Below are 20427 nucleotides of genomic sequence, written 5' to 3' on the forward strand. Positions count from 1 at the left end.
AACAGTCGGAAGATTTACAGAGAAAATTTCCAACAATAATATTTCATAAATGACATTAAATAATTTATAAGAAACTTTTCGAAACATTTCGTAATTTCAATATTCAAAAAAAAATTGTATTGAAAATTAAAAATATTTATAAAATGTTTTTCAAATTATCCATAATGGAAAGTTGAGAATTCTTCCTATACATACTTTTATGTACGAAATTTTAAATAAAACTTCAAATACCACAAAAAAAATTAAAAAAGAGTTAATTTGGTATTTCCAGAGGGATATAAAATAAAAAACAAATTACAAACAAATTCATTTAAAGTCAGTTTAATTTATAATATATATTATAGTGTACAAATGTCGCACAGTCACATTGAGTCCGAGTTTCGCTTCCGCCAAGACAAGTTCCAGACACTTCTGAGTAGATATTTGTATGTTAAGGATAGTTAAGGTCGTGGTTGTCTCTTTCCAAAACTCACAAACATAAATATGTACATATAATAAGCATTATGCACACATATCCTATGTGCTAGGCCATGTAGCCTGATGGGTAGCTTAGCAAAAAAAAAAAGAAACTACCTAAAATAAAAAACAGGCCACCTGCCGATGTCAACAGGTTGCCCTTCTGTATGTATGTGTACGTATTTACATTGTACGTGCGCGTGCTTGTGCCTGTGTGCACGTGTATGTAATTTGGCTGCCGTCGTCTGTGTTTGGACTGACATTAGTCATGTAGCATAGACAATGTTTGCATATTGGCCTAAAAAAAATATAGTAATATAAAACACGTGTGGGACAAACTTTGGCTAAAGGTCAGCTAAGCAAAACAACTCCCGCAGCGGTCAATTCGGCATGCCGAACAACAAGTATTGAAAGATTTTTGTTTAATATATGCAGTTTTTTATTTACTATATTAACTAAGCATATTTTTACATTTTCTAAAATTTATTCAAATTTAATTTAAACCCAATTGCAGTTTTTAACATTAACCGTTAAACGCCAGCTACTGTATGCGCATGTAACAGGTGCTGTTATGCTGGGCAGCAGCTTTTAACATGCTGTTAACAGCCCAAAAAAGCTATAACATGCTGTTAAACGGTCAGAGATGCGCGCCGTTTAGCGGGTTTTCAGCTAAAAACTAGCTGAATTGTGTTATTAATTGCTTGGAATTAATAAATTATATTATTATCAATAAACGCAAACAAATAAAATACATATATATAAAATATAAATAGATTTAGCATACAGCAGATATGTGTGCATTCATATGTCTGCTAGCACATTGATGCTAACTGTTGTTGCTGCTGTTGTTGCTGCCGGCATTGGTTGAATTGTTTTTGTTGCTGCTGTTGCCGATGTTTATTCGCCTGTTTCAACGCCAGCGCAACGGACGCGTCGTCGCTTTGCCGCCAAACTCCCCATTGTGAGAATTGTCGTGTTGCCGCCGCTGTTTGACGTGTTGTTGTGGGCGTTCTGTGCACTTCCGTGTGAAAACTCTTTTGCATTTTACAACTGCACGAGGGGGCCTGTGAGTGGCGACTGTCTCCCCATACCCTCCGACGCTCTCCAGTTGACAACGCCGCGCAGTCGCCACGCGGTTTTCTTTTTTTTGTTTTTATATATTGCTGTTGTTGTTGTTATTTGGCTGTTGTCGGCTTGTTGCGGATTTTCATTATTGTTTTACAATGGCCTCTTGGCCGCGTCGCAATAAGCAGGCATCGGCATCGGCATCGGCATCGACATCGGAACTACTTGGAGGGGGTAGTTTAAACATGTGCATATAAAAGCATAATTGCTGTGTGCCTTTGGCTTAATACGCGACAGGAACTTAAGCGTGAAGGTTCCTCCACCAATCGAAAGCTAAAACAAAATAAAAAAAACAAATAAAAGAAAATGAAATAAAATACGGGCAGCACATAAACAAATTTCGAAAGTGCAAATTAATAAATAATTTCCTGTTGCAGTCACACGGTGCGTATTCTTACTTCTTGTGTGTGTGTTAAAAAAATTTAAAAAAAAACCTAAAATGTAGTATAAAAACAAACACTTGATTGACCAAATAAACAATATATAATTTCAAAAAATATACGTTGCGTGGCTTGTATTAAATTTATAAACAATTAAAAGGCGCACAGTGGCGTCGTTAAAGTCAGTTTGAGGGGGATTTGTGTACGACTCTAGCTGCAAAAATGTCAAAATTATTTAATTTAATCATATTTAAAAAATTTAATTTAAAAAATGTTTTGCATAGGACCAAGTGTATACCCCATTGGGACGCCTCTGGCTGCGTAGATGTTTACATGTTAGCACCACAAGCGACCTCGACTCGTGGTTTCTGCGCTGATCATAATTTAACCAAATATGTTTGACCCTCTCATAATTTTTTTTGCTACATGCAGGCATTATTAGCTAATTGTGTATATATATGCTTACAACATAGAAAGCAATTAGAACTGTTTAGAATTAAAACTCTTTCAACTTTTATTTTGTTTTTTTCATAGATATCTATAAAATAAATTGCCAGTCAGAATTAAATAAAAACATGCTTGTGAAAAAAACTTTCCATTACAGAATTCAAATAAAATATATATATATAGAACAAAGAGTATTCAGACTTTCATATTCAAAGCAAAAATATATTTTTGCTTGTGTTAATCATTTTAATTAGCTGAAGCTAGTTTCGCGTATTTCCGGAATGACTTTGAAAAATATTAGAAATAAATAAAGTTAAGAAAAATTGTTGATGTCTACATCGCGAGCGCTTGTAGATTTGATTTGTTTGATTTGTTTTAAATTTGGCCGCAAGGTCAGGGGAAAAAAGTGAAAAGCCAATTCGTTGCACAACTTGACGGTCAATGTGTGTTTGCCACGAGCCAATATAATGTGTGGCAAATTGCAAACAGCCCAAACCACTGTCATAAAGCTACTTACTAGCTAATAGCACCACCCAACATCGGCTTGTTTCTGGCTCTTACTTGTGGCTTTTATTTGAAAAGCCACAAACAAAAGCGCTTACGTTTTTATTGCCCTGCAACCGCAGATGTCGTCATCAGCCAGCCTGACGGCCGCCGACGGTTTTGGTGTGGTTTACATCGCACCGCTGGTGACAATCGCCGCATCATAATTCATTGTTCATTGGGATTGAGTGTCGCCGAAGACGCGGTCATTTACGAGCCGATCGTAAAGGCATTGAAGCTGCGCCCAGACAAATGGTTAGCCACCATGTTATTGATATTCAAAGTATATGAAGTATACGACGTGGGTGACGGCGCGCTCGAGCAGGGACAGGGCATAAAAGCCGAAAGTGTAGTTAAAGGCTGCCTGGCGGAAAAGTCTTTGGGACCTAAGCCTAAGCATACATCCGAGCTGAATGGGCCGAAAAAAATATGCAAGAAATCAATGAACTGACACAGCATATGATTTTATTTATTACAATATTATTTTATGCTGAATTTTGTTTCGCAAAAATCAATTGTGAGGAGAGAACAAGTGATAAAAGATATTGAAGCAGTTTGCACCTATATGTGCAGCCACAAGCTATTGTTATTCAAAATACATGCGACATAAAAGACGAAGGTATTTAAAGGCTGCTCTATGGAAATGTGTGTCTCATACGTGCAGAAATAAAAGCCTTAAAGCACAATCAATATGCTCGTAAGCATTTGCTGTGATTTCACTTATTATATTTTGATAGGGAATTATTTCCGGCAAAGAAGTATATATTGATTTCATAAAGTAGGTCGCTGCGACCGATTAATGTTCAAAGGACAACAAGCATACGACGCGTGTGACGCAATGAATAGCCAAGAAAAAACGTTTGAATATTTCTGTAATTAATATGGGAAAATATATAATGCAAGTTTTCTTAGTTTATGACGAAATGAATGAAAAGAAAATATACTTGGCATATAGAAATAAATGTAAGAAAATATATAATACCAAAAAGAGGGATGGAATCTACGAAAAGAAAGGATTTATTCTACTAAATAAACGGATAAAAATACGCTAGAGTTCAATATTTTAGCTATTATGCAACAAAATATATAGTGAGAGTTTTCTGAGTGATAAAAGAAATGTAAACATATGTACCCAAAGGTGTATGAACTTTAGTAAAAAAGTATAAAAATACGGTAGAATTCAATATATTAGCTCTTTTACTTGAATATATATGCTAAGAGTTTTCTGAGTGACAGCAATGAATACAAATTTTATAAACCCTAACTATGATTTTTGTTCTGTAAACTGACAGAACTGTAAATTAAAGTACAAATAAGCTGTAGGACATTGCCTAACCTGTTAAAGTTTTATGTGGGGCCTATCTGGCAATTTTTTTGATTAACCGTCCTGCATGACACGAGTCCTTGACCAGAGGCCAGCTTAAGCACGTGCTGCTCAGCTTCCACCAAATAAAACACCTAACCCACTTAACCACTAGCAACAGATTATCACGGCACACGCACACACACACACAATATTTCTATGTATACATATGTATATATATGCACACATGCATGACTAAGTGTGTGTGTGGGTGTTTATATTGTGCGTACTTGCGGTGGCTTTTGTATCATGTTACTCACACATTGTTCTTCAACTCGGGCCATGAGTTTGAGTTTTAGCGTCCTGGTCGCGTTTATTTTTAGTTAAACGTCGCTTATCACTCACATTCTATTGCCGCGCTACCCCCACCACCCCTAGATAGCCCCTTTGTTGGTCAGTTTGTTTTGGCCGCCACAATTGACAGCTGTGAGCAGCCCAAAATGGCAATTATGACGCTTGACTTGTATTTATGAGTAGCTTATTGAACTTGGTCTCGAGTCCTCTCTAAACTTTATAAAGGCTATAACACGCTTTGCTTACTTTGGGTCATAGTCAGGGGAAATTGTTGAACATAATTTTGTTTTTATATTTGATCAAGTTTTGTTTTTGTGGCATGCAAATGGAAAATAGAAATGTGTTAATAGAATTTCCTCGAATTTATTTGCATGATAAAATTAGGTCAACTGCGACATTTCGTTATAATCTACGTCATTTGTGTATAATACAGATGTGAAAGGTCTCTCAGATTAGTTGTTCTTAGTATTTTATCCGACAAAACGCAATTATACAATTTTATTGATATTTAATATTTGTTAAAGTAAGCCAAATGTTTTTCTTTTTTATAATTTATTTAGTAAATAATCGGATTGTAGGGTTGATGTTTTATAAATTTGATTGAGTCAAGTTCTTATATAATTCGAAAGTGCTCAAATGTCTGTTGCACATGACAAAGGGTATATCAAAATTCACCATATCTTTGACATTATTATGTTTAGGCGCCCGACATCCGCATACAAATGCCATTCTTTTTTTTGGGCTAATATTCTGTTCAAGGTTCTGCTATGTCAGCTGTTGGCGGTAGCTTTCACATCCCACATGGAAATGCGCGTCAAAACAAATATATTACGGCCTTTTGTTGGCGGGAAGGGTGCGGGAGGGAGGCTGACCGTCAACTCTTCGGCGCGTCGCTGAGTCTAACAATTTCGCATTTTCAATTTCAGGGCCAACAACAAGTGCGACTACCAATGGCAACAGTTGGGTGCTACTTGTTGTTATACCCTGTAAACGAAAATTGATAAAGAAGGGTTTATGAAAGTTGTGTAAATAAATGCAACGGGAAAATCAGTAAATTACATAATTTCTTTTAAGTGTTTGGTGTAAGAAGTGGAAGTTTAAATTAGATCAATTTATTATTTCTTTTATTTATTTACCGAAATTTAATTACTGAAATATAAAAAAAAATGTAGTTGAGATGCTCTCGACTTATTGCTTGGGTTCGAAATGTTAATATAACTTTTATTATTATGAGAAATATTATTATTATCATTAATATAATTATTATTGTTTGAGTAATTTATAGATATTTAGTTCATTTAAAAATTGTTAATATAATTATTATTGTTTAAGTAATTTATAGATATTTAGTTCATTTAAAAATTGTCGTTGCACATCTTTGATTACTTCCAAATTTTTCATTTATATTATGAATACCGAGTACTATTGGGGTACATTAGAACCGGCTACAGGGTATCTTCTAGCACGGCACTCACGACCAGTTTCTTGTTAATGTTAACTCAGTGGTCGATTGTCGATAGCTGGTAATGAAGTGAAATGACAAGCACAAATGCGTTTGCAGAGCGGAAAAGTGGGCTAAGGGGCAGGGGATTGGGAGGCAACTCCAACAATCATCAACAAGAGTTGCTAGAGTCGCGTCCGCAACTGCCGCGCTTCCCATGACCTTAGCCAGAGTGGAAAGCGGAATTGCTATGCTGCCATGACAACCCCAACCGACTGTAGAGCTGTGTCGCTTCATTGACGAACTGCCGGCGCAGTTGTTTTGGCTATTGATATTTTGTTATTGGTCAGTGGTTAGGTTGATTTATTTTCAATGGAATTTGAGCGGCATAATCATTAGCGACGGGCATTGCGGGCATGGCACGTGCTAGGCAACGAGACGCAACCCAATCTCGGCTCAATTTACGGGGGGAGCCCAGAGCCAGGTCCGTATGAAATGTAGCACGCAATATGTTTTGATAAACACAAAACAGGTCATCAACCCGATGTCAGACCCCCATCCAAAATTATAGACACGAGCATATTTACCCAGCTACGCCATATTCCTCTTTCAAAAGAGTGAACAAGTTTTCAATTCAATGTCTATGCCAAGGTCCCATTGACTACATTCACGGGTCCTTGGGTGCTGCCTGTTGGCATTAGGGTTGCTCACAGCAAAATCTTTTGTATATTTTTATTGCGCAATTGTACATTTTTGTGCTTACTTTGAAGAAAGTACTAAAAGTATTCATAACGAAGTTGATTTAGTATAAAGAAAATCTTATCTTATTATTATTAATAATCAAAATTACTTTGGTTTAAATTGAAAAATTACTTTTATTACTTACTAATTGTGATTCATATATTAACATGAAATTTAGCTGATTAATTTTGTAAATATTATTATTATTTACCTTAAATATTTAAGACTTAAAGATTTGCGATAAATTCTTGTTTTGTTCTACTAAGAAAAACTGCAATTGATTAAAAGTTGCACTTTTATAATTCCTGTCAAACGCCAATTAGTTTTCCTAAACTAGCTTTTATATATTAGACAAACAAATTAATTTACAGTGTTTAGTTAACAGTGTTCTGTTAATGTTGTTGCCATCGCTTTGAAATAAATCTTTTTCCCATGCTATTCACGTGTTCCTGAGCGTAAAATATTTTGCAGCTTTGTTTTGCTCGCACTTTTTCACTTTTGAAGGTGTTTCCACCTTCATATGCATAATACCAAATTATAAAGTGCTTCATTGTTAGTTAAGTTTAACATGAGATTAGTTTGGCTTCATATAAATCAGAGTACCACGAGTATCCCTAATGCTTGCAGATGGTAGATAATATTTCATAGAACTCATTAGTGTGTGTAACAGTTGCTGCCGTTGTTTACACCTTGCTCGACTGCACCACCTGTTCAAGCCCCACCCCGCCGACCGATTCGCATCCCGACTACGCTCGGGATAGCGTGTGAAAATGCGCATGTTATTTTATGGGCTATAGAAAAGCTATCGCAGTAATTAAATTGAAATCAAAACAAAGTTTTTGCCATGCAGCAGACGCCGCACAGACGGCGACTCCGTGGATCGACTAATAAACCTAAGGGTGGCTGGACAGTAGAGAACCTTTTGGGATGCTTTAAAGCCATGGCAACAGATACTTGATGCACATGCTCGACATGGACAGGACCACTCGATGCGTTACGTATACGCCAGGTTGCCGTGTTGGTATTGGTTCATTAGGCACGCGCACTTCCCAATTGTTTCCATGGCTTTGCTTTTGTTTGAGCTCCAAATCCATCTAATTAAAATCTACGCAGCAATGTTTTAAGTCGCAAAAGGTAAAGTCTGGCCCGTCCTGGCCTGGCCTGGCCTAGTCTACTAGCCGTGCCATAATCAGCATGCATGTGGCTGCTACTCAGCTGACGGTGGCGCGTTTTCCTGATGAATATTTATCAGCACAGCAGACATTAATACTTATGTATACACAGATGCCGTGTATGTGTGTGTGTGTGTGTGTGTTCACAATGCACAAACACCAACACAAGCCTTTGAACCATGCGTGTGTTGGTGTGGACAGAAGCAATTATAATACTCTTTTAAGGAGTACGCGGGTCGATTCATTAGAGACAAGTTAAAATACAGAAAGGCAAATGCCGTATGTCAATTCTTGAAAATGCTTTCTGATTTCGACTTACAATGCTCATAGGCTCCAACTTTGAATAATTGTTTGAAGCTCCTTAAAATATTGAGAAGGAAATATATAATTATATATTTATATATTCACATATTTAGTCAAATAGACATACCCATAGATTTCTTCGGATTATTTTTTTCTTTAATTTTATAAATATTATGTTTCCACATATCTTCCACTTGTGGATTTTTACATTAATTTAAACCAATTAGTACAATAATTGTACCTTTATTGCGTTGCAACTTAACTTAATGTTATTTAATCTTTTTAAATGTTCAATATTGATGAAATATGGTTAATAAATTCTTGTATTGAAATTGGGATTTTAATTGGAGACAATCGGTTGAAAAATGTTGCCATTTAATCTATGAACAAATTAATTCAGTGTTATTCAAGAAAAATCATAAACAGTCCTTGGAAATATTTATGGAATAATAACTGAAAACCTTGGTTATATTTTTCTTACCTACAAAATTTATGTATCAGCCCAAATGTTTGTTGTTATGAATTAACATTTGTCTCACGAACAGAGAGGGTCTTTCAAGTACCTTACGTAAGAGAATTAAAGTTTCGGTCTAGTTCAATGCTTTAACACTACCATTTCAATTGTTTACATGGCTGGCTGGGCAAACAGTGTGGACTGCTCGTATCAACCAAATGTCCACATGCACTTGTCCATAATGCCGGGAAGCACTTGTGAGCTGAGGGCCAGACGAGTGCTCGACTCAAGTGATAATTGATATTTTACTGTATTTATTTTGAAGTGTATTGCTTCCAAGTAATCTGCTGATAATTGTTGGGGCGTGGAACGATAATCATTATAATGTTGATGATGATGAATAAGTCTCTGGAAATGTCCCTGGCAATGGCACTGGCCCTGGACGCCACGGCGGCGACGACGACAACGCAAAAAGTGTCCAATAAATGTTTCATAGTTGTCGTTGTCGTTGTCGCTGGCATTGTTGACCTTATCAGAAGCGCAAACACACACACACACATACGTATATCCATAAACAGAGGGTGATATAAAAAATACGCACTCACACCCACGTCTACTGTAGTGCGCCTTGCCGTATACTATAAAATATTTGCTGCCTTTTGTTGCTGCCGCAGCTGAAAAGTATGCAATAATGTTTGGAGTTGAGCCGAAAATATGCGGCCAGGTCTCGTCTAGTTTAGGTGCGACAGCTCGGATGTGGATAACGGCCAGCCAAACTATGCACAAATAAAAAACAAGCAAACAAGCTGATAAGCTCTTGAGTACCCTGTAAAATACTAGAACACATTTAAAATCCATTTGCTTGGTAACAGTTTCTGCTTTATTCATCATAAATTCAAAGTGTTAACTAATAATTATAGGTTAAAGTCAATATATATTAGCCTTAATATCGTAAGCGTTAGAGAAATGTTAATTCTTCCAGGGATCTGTGCTTATAATGGATGGTAAATAGATCTATATATATCTAAATATATAGATTTAAGTTGAAATATTTATATAAGTAATAACCATTAAGGAAACCATTCTTTCGATATAGTAGAAGGGAATTACCATGGCTGCTACATGATACCTTTTGGAACTAATTGAAATATTTACTTTGTATTTATGTGTTTACTGACACATAATTTATTATCTATTTACATCTAATTGAATAAAACTCCATTTAATCAGTCTGCTTTTAGGGTATTGAAAAGGTTCTTCCAGCAGCAGCAGACGGCATTGTCTCGGCTTAGGCCCAAGGCGCTCTAAGCCGCTTCCCTGACGCCTTTTTGCTGACGTACTGTGCGTGCTTTTTCCTGGCCCAGCCATGAATGCCACCTCGCCCAAGTCGTCGCTGGTCAAACTGGGGCTGCATACCAACAAACAAAAGACGCTAAAGGTCATGGTGCTCGGCCAGAGCGGCGTCGGTAAAACGGGTGGGTGTCATTAAAAAACAATGCTTCAGACACGGCCAGGACTCACACCCTGCTCGCTGCTCTTTAATTTGCAGCTATGGTTGTGCGTTTTATTACACGCCGTTTTATTGGCGAATATGATCCGAATTTGGAGAAAATCTATACCTGCCAAACAACACTGGACAAAGAGTCGGTTCAGTTTGACATACTGGATGCCACCGGGCAGCTGCACGTGAGCTGGGTTGATAGCTTAAGAGGATCCGTAATGAAATCTAACTGAACTTTTGCAGGAACTAGATGGCGTTACACTGGAGTCCAATATACGCTGGGCTGACGCATTTATACTCGTCTACTCCATCACAGATAAGTGCTCCTTTGACGAGTGCAGCCGGTTGAAGTTCCTCATCAACTACAACAAGCGAAGACGCAAACTGGGCTCCGCCAGCAAGGTAAGCAGCTGGCTGGACGAGGTAGAGTTGAGATAAGTTGTATTCCAGCTGTATTTTTTGCAGGATTACGCACTGGACATACCCGTCATACTGGTGGGCAACAAGACGGATCAGACGGGCGATCGCATGGTCAGCTTGGAGGAGGGACAACGTCGCTTTCGTGAGCTATCCTGCGCTTGTTTCCATGAGATTTCTGTCAGAGAAAACGTCGACCAGGTGCGTCACATTTTATTTATTCCTTCTCATTCGTTAATTCCCCTTTCGTCTAGGTACAAAACGTATTCCGCGATGTGTTCCGCTTCTGGCGTGTGTTTAGCAAATTTCCAAAGCTCAAACGTTCCACCAGCGACGTGGCGCATGCCGCCGATGGCATCCTAACGCCCGACTCTGGCTCCTGTTCCTTTTACGATGCTTTGCCGCTGGGCGTGGCGCGACGCTCGTTCCTGGTGATCGGCAGCGCATGCCAAGAGGAGAGCGGCAGCGGCGATCACACCGAGTCCACGGATGACATAGCCAGCAGCAGTTTGGGCAGCTCACGCAGCGATATCGATGCACCCTTCCGGAATCGCGCCTCCACCGATGGCACACTGCTGTCCAGGCCCAGACGTTGGCGCTACCCGCCTCCAGGTTGTCTATTGCCGCACACGAATCGTGTCGAGCGACGCATGAGCATCTCGACAAGGGGCAGCAATGCCAGCTACTGAACTGGTGGCCATTTAGTTAGTCCAAATGTTGCGCCAAATATATTTATAGCTAAATGTTCAAATACTTAAAGCGAAAGCATTTATTTCGATTTTACGATTATTTGTAATGAGATTTATTTTTTAAATGGCTACTAAATATGTTCTAAATACAAACATGGATGTCGATTTTTACCTGTCCCAAACATGAAGACCAAAACACACTCGGAAAGGCCTCCTCGTGGAAAGGCATATTATAAGAATGGAAAATTGGCCGAAAACTATTATAAGAAACATTTTAATTTTCTATCCGCTGCGCTCTAAAATCGTTTTCGATGTGCAAATTTATTAAAGATGGGATTTTCAATTTTAGCGGAAGGCGAAAAAAAAACAAATAAGAATTTTATGACAGCCGGACAGAGCTGGGTTATAATTGTTAGCCCAATTTTAAGAACAAGAAAATTGAATCATTTACTGTAGTTAGGGGATTTGGAAAACTACATCCGCATCTTTGGAATATTATTGGAAAACTAGTAGACTTTGTTACTGCATCGTGGAAGGCCCACACTCGGATGAAAACGAGTCATTCAACCTTCCAAACAATAATAATCCGGAGATTTTATGACTAATGTGGAACAAGAAATCTTGGCCCCGGAAATGAGTTTTATACAAATAATTTTCCATAATTATCAATCCTATAATCCAAATTCAAACCTAATTTAACCCATCTCAAAGCTATGAAAAAAACTTTACTTCATTTTCATTTTCAATTTTTGTAGTCGCTTTTGGGCTACATTTATTTGCACTTCCAACAATTTGAACATTAAACGCATAAATATTATGAAAGACATTACATTGCACATTACAGCTAAGAGATTCTCTCGGAGAGCCGTGCTAATCATCGTCAATCTTAAGCATATATTCCTCGGCACGCAGGGCGAGCTCACGGATGTTGCGGAGGCAGCCAGCGGCGGCGAGCTGAAGCTCCTTGTTGGTGGAGCCAATGCACTCCAGCAGGAAGGGCACCACTCCGCTCTACGAGAAGAAAGGTTAACTCGTTAGCTGGGAACAACTGATTCCGAGGCTATTTAATACTCACCTGGTGCATGGTAATGCAGTTCTGTGGATCCATAGAGAGTTTCTCGAGGGCCATGGCCGTGGTGCGATGCACCATCGGATTGTCGCTGGTCATATAGGTGACAATGGGTGTCACGGTGCGCAGACGTCCCAGCTCCTCGGTGTTGTTGCCAAAACAGGCGCACGCTGCGACGGCCGCTGCCAGATTCATGCGCAGCATATCGTCCGTGGTGTTGACCAGATCAGCCAGCTTGTAAATGACGCGCAGATCTGTGAGAATGGCCAGATTGGTCTGGTCCAAGGCAATGGTAGCGATGGCCGCACACACCGCCGACAGCACCATGACTTCCTTGGACTTGAGCAGACCCACTACCAGCTCCATGGCGCCTACCAGGCTGCGCACCAGCTCCGCCGAGTCAGTGGCATTCTTCACGCAAGGACAAATCGCATAGGCGGCATGGGCCTGAACACGGGGACTGGTGTTCTTGAGCAGTGACCAGACCAGACGTACTGCATCCAATTCCTCCAAAATGCGCATGCTCTCCGGATCCTCGGCGCACTCCTTGATCGCCTTGGCCAGGTTTTCGAGCAGCGGCGAATGCGAGGAGTTGAGCAGAGCCACCATGGCTGGCAGGCCGCCAGCATTGCGTACTTGGACGCGATTATTTTGAAAGCGTACGCATTCGGACAAAGCGCCCGTGACATTGGTCAACACGTCGTCGCACTCATCGGCGAGCAGGGCCACCAGATGATGAATGACATTCATGTCGTCCAATTGCTCGACATTCTCATCCGACATGGCACACATCCAAATGGCGCCCGTTGCGCCCCGGATCAGTGGCTTATTATCACGCACTGTCTTGTCCTTGATGATGCCAACCAGCGGCTCTAGTCCGCCCGCCTCGCGTACCAAATCCCGGGTGGTTGCATCAAAGGCGCATTTATAGAGCGCCGTGCTGCCCTCTACCTTGAGATCAATGCACTCCGAATTCAAATGGTTCACAATATCCGCAATCATGCCCTGGGTGGTGATGGCCAGCTGAAATTTTGGCTCCGACGAACATTTTTGGACAGTGCCCATAATCGGTATGACCACATCGATATGAACGGACTTCAGAAGGTTGGCCATTAGGGGCACAATGCCACTCTTCCGCATCTGTTCCATATTGTGCTTGGAGTCGGCCAGCGTCCAAAGGGCACGCGATCCGGCTCGGGCCATGTCCAGGAACGCGATTTCCTCAACGGTAAGTTGGCTGCGAGGCGTTTGCAGTATGCTGCAGCGGATCGGAAACGAAATACACACACACACACATATATATACTAATATATAAGAGCCTTGATATAGCTACCTCATTACAGTACCTCATTTTGATGTCCAGCAGATCGACCAGCTTGGAAATGCCGCCACATTTGCGCACATATTTGCGTGCAAGACGAACTTTGCTGACATTCGACAAGGTTTCGGCGGCCATGGTTTTCAAATCTTTCATGGACGAACTCAGAATATCGACAATCAGCGGTATCCCATCGAGATCGACAATCGTCTTGCGTATGTCAATGTTGAGCGTTATATCGGAGAGGACGGAAAGTGAGCCCAGGCAGCACTTGGTATCGCTGCACTCGAGTATGTTGACCAAGACATCCAGTCCACCAATATCTTGGATAGCGAACTGATTGATTTGCGTGCGCAGATCGTAGTCCTGCAGGCAGCAGAGGGATACTATTGTGGCTGTCTGATTGCCCGCCTTGATGTATTTCACCAGCTTCTGTATGTTGTAATATTCGGCGGGTATTTCGGCAGCTCGGGCCACGTCCTTCCAGCGTTCCTCCTCATCCGTTGAGGATTCCTCTTCTGTGGTATCGGAATCTTCGACAACCACTTGACGCTTGTCCCGAGAGAAGCGATCCGGACAGGAACCGCATTGTTCGCGGATCTTTCGTGGACGTCGTGGCGCACCGGTGCCAATCATCGTGGAATACAAGTTTTTAATATACTTATATTTAACTTGTCATATACAAGTGCTCAGTGATGGGCTTTTGCTGTTGTAGAACTTGGTTGTTCATGAATTTTTGTGCTTACGTTAAGGAATTTCAAAATCTTATAACAAAAATCGATTAAATAACATTTGTTGCCGGGGCAACGTTAACAAAGTTTCCGTACGTCAGTACGTGTATATTTGTATTTGCACATTTCGCTAACAGCTTAACAAAAACAATAAACACTTGCAACTTTTTTTAATTAGTCCGATCTTAGATCATATGCTAATAACGCTAAGTGACTTTAAAACCAGTTTTGAATATCCCGCCGAACTTTGTGTTAAGGCTGCATTGCGGCGAATTCATGAAGCAGTATTTTCTTTGCTTAGTTTGGTCTCATTGTGTTGGATATTTGGTTATTGCGAGAAATACCAATACAATGAACACTTTTTTATTTGTTTTTTTTTTTTCTGTTTGTTATTAGATAAATTGTTTTTTCCAAAAAATCATCAAGAAAGGTTGACTTTACAAACAAATCGTTTTTTGGTTAACAACTTTTTTGAGCCCTTCGGATCTTAATTTTATTGAGTGCCAATTGATAGTAGGGATCCATAAGAATTCAAAAAAGTCAAATATTTCCAACTCAGACGATATTTACCAGAGATATTCCAAAAAAATCATCACAAAATTTTTGGTTTTCGCACCGTTCTCGATTTTGATAAAAAACGGAAATTATTTGGTCGAGATATTCCAAAAAATCTTCGAAGAAGGTTGACTTTTTTTGTCAACAACTTTTTTTGAACCAAAAGATAAAGAAGATGCAGAAGCAGAAATCTGCGAGAAAAATGTTATTGAACCAACCAGAAAAGAACCAGGCGGAAGGTATACAGTTACCATTCCGTTTTAAGAAGAGAAAGAGTTAGGAGAGTCAAGACCACAAGCAATGGTACGGTTTCTGAACTTAGAGAAAAGATTCTTAAGCTGAAGGAAAGTTACAGGAAATTCTTAAAAGAGTTTATGGACTTAGGACATATGGTCGAGTCCATCGAAAAGGGCAAGTTTTCTTTACCTCATCAAGCAGTGTTAAGAGACTCTAGTCTCACAACCAAGTTGAGAGTAGTTTTCGATGCATCCGCAAAAACCGCGAACAACAAAAGCTTAAATGATATAATGTGGGTGGGACCCAGAGTCGAAAAGATATTTTCGACTTCGTATTAAAATAGCGCAAGTGGCAGTTTGCCGTCTCTGCAGATATAGAAAAAATGTATCGGCAGATTAACGCTGACAAAAAGGATCAACAATATTTGTATATTCTGTGGAAAGAAACTCCAAATCAGCAGATTAAAAACTTTTAACCCCATATTTAGAAACAAGAGCGCTAATAGAGATAGCCAATAATTGTAAAGACCAAATCATTGGGGAAACAAACAGAAATTACTTTTATATGGATGATCTGATGTCAGGAGCAGACTCCATACCTGATTGTCAGAAGAAAATAAAATAAATTTCTTTGGAGCTAGCGGAAGCTGGTTTTAATTTGAGAAAATGGATTGCAATTAAACAAGAGATTATAGAACATGTAGAAAATACTGAAGAAAATAAAGTAATAGCGATTAAAGAAAATTAGTCAATTAAAACATTGGGATTACAGTGGGAACCCTTGAAAGACGAATTCAAATTTAAGGTCAATTGTGGGGGCTCAGAAAATATAAAACAAAAGACAAGTATTATTCACGCTTGCAAAGATTTATGATCCATTAGGTTGGCTAGCCTCGGCTACAGTTGTAGGAAAATTATTCATGCAAAAATTATGGTTAATAAACAAAGATTGGGATGACAAACTAAGCAAACTAAGACAATTATATGCATGGAGTGACTCTACAATTACGTTAACTTGGATAAAAAACAGTACAAATAAGAACAAGTTCATAAGAAAAAGAACTGAAGAAATAAAAAATACAAATATAAATTGGGATCATGTAAAATCAGAAGAGAATCCAGCGGATGCGGCCTCAAGAGGAGTTTGTCCAAGTAAATTAAGAGAGTGGCAAGTTTGATGGAAAGGGCCAGAGTAGCTTGCAAAGTCTAAAGAAAATTGGCCAAAAGAACAGACGACCGAAGATATGATAATAGTCAATACAATATTATTTAACTTCGGAAGTAGGATTATACAAGAGTTAATTCAAAGCTATTCTTGCTTACAAAAATTAGAAACGATAAAAGCATATAATATACTAAGATTTATTGCAATCAAAATGACAAAGGAGGTGTTTCCATCCCATCTAACAGTTAAAGAACTCAGAAAAGCAAATATAATTTTATTCAAACAAGAACAGAAAAATCAATTTGTCGCAGAAATAAATTGCTTACGTCAGAAAAAAGAGATTGATACAAAGAGTAAAATACTAGGGGTAGGCTTCAAAATTCAAATGCAGATTTCGATATCAAACATCCAATAATTTTAGACAATGGTCACATAGCTTCTCTAATAATAAGAAAAGCACATAAAGAAACATTGCATGGTGGAATTAACTTAATGAGAAATTATATCCAGAGAAAATACTGGATCGCATTAAGGAACTCCTTAAAGAAATATTTGAAAGAATGTGTCAAATGTACTAGATACCGGCAACACAGAGCCGATAATGGGAAATCTCCCGAAATATAGGACAACATAATCCTTCCCGTTCTTAAATACAGGAGTAGACTATGTAGGACCATATCACATTAGGTGCTCAAAAACTCGGGGACAGAAAACATATAAGGGGTATATAGCAGAATTCGTATGTATGGCCACAAAAGCAATTCACCTAGAAGTAGTTAGTGATTTAACATCAGATGCATTTTTAGCATCACTAAGAAGATTTATAGCAAGACGCGGAGAATGTGCTCACATATACTCCGACAATGGAACTAATTTCGTAGGTGCGTCAAGGAAGCTAAATCAAGATTTTCTAAAATCGACCAAAAGTAATAATGAGATTGCCCCTATACTATAAAATGAAAAAATCCAGTGGCATTTTATCCCGCCGGCAGGACCTCACTTCGGAGGTATTTGGGAGGCCGGAGTCAAGTCGGTAAAATATCACCTAAAAAGTTTAATAGGCGACAACAATCTAACATTCGAAGAAATATCAACATTGTTGTGTCAAATTGAAGCAGTATTAAACTCACGACCTTTGTACACATACGGAGAAGACATTGACGATAACGAAGTGCTGACACCAGGTCATTTTCCAATTGGAAGACCAACATTAGATAGCATAGAATCAGAAACACAGAATAGAATAGGCAACTATGACAGATGGAAACTGTTTCAAAGAATGAAAAAAGAGTTTTGGTCAAAGTGGAAAGAAGATTATTTGTGTACCCTACAACAAAGAAGTAAGTGGAAAAAGGAAACATGGGCTATACAAGAGGGACAAATAGTATTAATGAAAGACGATAACTATCATCCAGCTAGATGGCCCTTGGGCAAAGTAGTAGGGGTACATAGGGGAAAAGATAACAAAGTCAGGGTAGTGAAACAGTAAAATTACAGGCTAGATTTACCACAAGACCAATTACAAAAGTGTGCCCGCTTATTGGCATATAGGCACAAGACTAAAAAGAAAATGAGCAGAAAAATAGGATTGATGGTGATGATGATACTCATGCTGATCTGCCTGAAGTATCAAATACAACCCCGTTAAGGGAACAAGAAAGAAAATGGGTAATAAAAAAAATTAATAGCTCCTCAGCAATGTATCTAGATCCAATGGGTGAGGTAGAAATAGTGTCATCCTCGTGGGATCTGGTCATATTTTACGACATGAAACCATATTTTGAAGAAGGTTTGAAGATCAGTGTAACTTAATACTCAATAGCACACGAAGACAAATTGCGGAATGAGGAGAAGATAACAAACTATTTACAACCAAAAACCGAATAAGAAAAAATCGTTCACCATTGAATTTTATGGGTTCTCTATATCACATTTTGTTTGGAATAATGGACGCCGACGATAGGGAAATAATGAAAGAAAACATGAAAACATTACTTCAAAATCAACACAATTTAAACGAATTGCAGAAAAAACAGATGTCAGTAATCGACTCAACAGCAAATATAATAAAAAAGACAACAGAGGACATAAATAGAAACTTTAAAAAAATGAATCAACGAATAGAGAACATGACCGAACTTCTCAAGGAGAGTTATTCTGTTTATAAGGAATCAATTAGTTTCTTCATAATTAATAAACAACTTAGCTCCTTAATTGATGAATGCGACAAAATACAAACAGGAGTTATAGGACTATCAATTGACATAAATCATGGGCGACTTAATCAAAACATTTTAAAGCCCAGACAATTGAGGGACGAAGTCTCCAAGATAAAAAATAGCCTCTCCGAAAAATTAGTACTTCCAGGAAAGAGAAAAAATACAGAAATTAAGGAGATTTACACACTGTTAAAGGCAAAGGGTATTTTTATAGAGAATAAACTCATCATAAATGTCAAAATACCATTGTTCAGTAGACACCCGTCCCAACTGTTTAGAATTATGCCAGTACCAATACAAAGAGAAGGACCGACGATAATGATATAGTTAACTTTAGAATATTTAGTTTATAACTTTGAGATGGTTTCGTACCATCTAGTGACTTAATCCACATTAAACAAATGCCAAAAATGGCAATCAATCAAGCGAGTGTGTGAAGGAAATTGGCCTTGGGGCAGTGCCAGTGATAGCACCTGTGAAACTTGACCTTTTAAACCAACCAAGACCATCGAATTGTGTTTATAGATCTATGGTAGATTCCAAAACATACTGGGTAGAATTAGAAGGCAGAAGCAGTTTGCTCTTGAAGAACCTGCGTAATACGACAGGTAGGATCCACTGCAAAAAAACACCACCAGAAATAGTGAACTTGCCAAAGCAAGGAATACTATCAATCAGATCTGACTGTACGGCTAGAACGGAAGACAAGTTGTTAATTGCTCGCCATAAGATGCAATCAGAAAGGTAGGAAACCATTATTCCCTCTTACATAAGAGAATTGAAAGAAATACCTAAAATTACGTGGGATCCAATGACAGCAACTAAGATTAGTACTTCTGAGGAATAAAATAAGCTACTTAGTAAAGTTCAAGAATTAAAAGACGTTGAATTAAAACGTTTTATCTTCTACCACATTGTATTAATTTTAGTCGTCATAATTATTGTATTCCTGATAAGAAAAATAACTGTAACTAAAAAACTGCAGGCCATCACCTTTGTCGGCCCTCCGCAGAATGTTCACACATGAACACGTGACACCGAGTCTCACTTAGACCCTCGGTAAAAACATAACTCACACCATATTGTACAACTGCATCCAGCAGCATAAAAATAGATAGCGCATTTGTGGTCGCTTAAGATTCTAAGAGCGACCTACGTTAAGGAATATCATGTTAGAATAATAAGTAGCAAGGGTGAGAAAGATACCCTAATTAAATACAATAGTTTATGACCGCTGCTGCCGAGAATGCATCGACAGCAGGCCTAAATTAAGACACTGTTAGTATATAAGACCTACGATTCGTAAGAATAAAATCAGTATCTGACAAGTACTCAACGAGGATAGATCCGTCCACCTTTCGATCTGGCCTCCCCAGAAGAAGGAGACTCCGCTTCAGATGACACCTTCTTCGGCCCCATCCGCATGTAAGAGGTGATCAACGTCGTTAAAATCCTTCCCAGGGCTAAAGCACCGGGCCATGATGGAATATGCCAGACCACTTTGAAGGCCCTACCAATGCGCGCGCTCCTTTTTATAACGTTGATCTTCAACGCCATATTAAGGACGCAACACTTCCCTGTCAAGTGGAAGTAAGGAGTAAGGAGGATTCATATGATCCACAAGTCGGGCAGGCCGGAATATGGCCCTGAGTTATATCGGCCGATCAGTCTCCTGCCTTCCTTGTCGAAGGTCTGGGAAAGACTGATTGTTGCCCGACTTGCAAGGCTTATGGATCACATGGCCATCCTTCCTGATCACCGATTTGCTTTCAGGGGAGGGCATGGCGCTGGTTCACAGAGTGATTAAT

At 38.9% G+C, this 20427-nt stretch overlaps 2 protein-coding genes across 3 annotated transcripts; one reads left to right on the top strand and one right to left on the bottom strand.

Moving 5' to 3' along the window:
* Positions 1 to 1733: 1733 nt before the first annotated feature.
* On the top strand, positions 1734 to 11396 carry LOC135430965 (ras-related and estrogen-regulated growth inhibitor). Its single transcript, XM_064685811.1, has 6 exons — positions 1734 to 1965; positions 9950 to 10194; positions 10269 to 10405; positions 10464 to 10622; positions 10686 to 10838; positions 10892 to 11396. Exons 2-6 carry the CDS (start codon positions 10086 to 10088, stop codon positions 11324 to 11326), a joined length of 993 nt encoding a protein of 330 aa, XP_064541881.1. The 5' UTR covers positions 1734 to 1965; positions 9950 to 10085; the 3' UTR covers positions 11327 to 11396.
* Positions 11397 to 12059: 663 nt separating this feature from the next.
* On the bottom strand, positions 12060 to 14482 carry gudu (Armadillo repeat-containing protein gudu). Of its 2 annotated transcripts, none has more exons than XM_064685802.1 (3): positions 13742 to 14482; positions 12402 to 13653; positions 12060 to 12337 (listed from the first exon to the last, which is right to left on the bottom strand). In XM_064685802.1, the coding sequence occupies exons 1-3, from the start codon at positions 14347 to 14349 to the stop codon at positions 12197 to 12199; spliced, it is 2001 nt and encodes a 666-aa protein (XP_064541872.1). In that variant the 5' UTR covers positions 14350 to 14482; the 3' UTR covers positions 12060 to 12196. The 2 variants fall into 2 exon arrangements, with proteins under 2 accessions (XP_064541872.1, XP_064541873.1); XM_064685803.1 differs by having other exon boundaries at positions 13729 to 13845.
* Positions 14483 to 20427: the final 5945 nt, after the last annotated feature.

The sequence above is a fragment of the Drosophila montana genome, unplaced genomic scaffold (assembly GCF_035044405.1).
Source record: "Drosophila montana isolate Dmon_TW-CO22-7 unplaced genomic scaffold, ASM3504440v1 contig_3122_1, whole genome shotgun sequence".
Classification (NCBI taxonomy): Eukaryota; Metazoa; Arthropoda; class Insecta; order Diptera; family Drosophilidae; genus Drosophila; species Drosophila montana.

Bases quoted from the DNA above. Each gene is read 5' to 3' on its own strand.
- LOC135430965 (XM_064685811.1), top strand. From the start codon at position 10,086: ATGAATGCCACCTCGCCCAAGTCGTCGCTGGTCAAACTGGGGCTGCAT. The intron at 10,195-10,268 runs GTGGGTGTCATT...TTTAATTTGCAG, and splicing joins GAGCGGCGTCGGTAAAACGG to CTATGGTTGTGCGTTTTATT. The intron at 10,623-10,685 runs GTAAGCAGCTGG...TATTTTTTGCAG, and splicing joins AACTGGGCTCCGCCAGCAAG to GATTACGCACTGGACATACC.
- gudu (XM_064685802.1), bottom strand. From the start codon at position 14,349: ATGATTGGCACCGGTGCGCCACGACGTCCACGAAAGATCCGCGAACAA. The intron at 13,654-13,741 runs GTACTGTAATGA...GATCCGCTGCAG, and splicing joins CTGCTGGACATCAAAATGAG to CATACTGCAAACGCCTCGCA. The intron at 12,338-12,401 runs GTGAGTATTAAA...TTCTTCTCGTAG, and splicing joins ACTGCATTACCATGCACCAG to AGCGGAGTGGTGCCCTTCCT.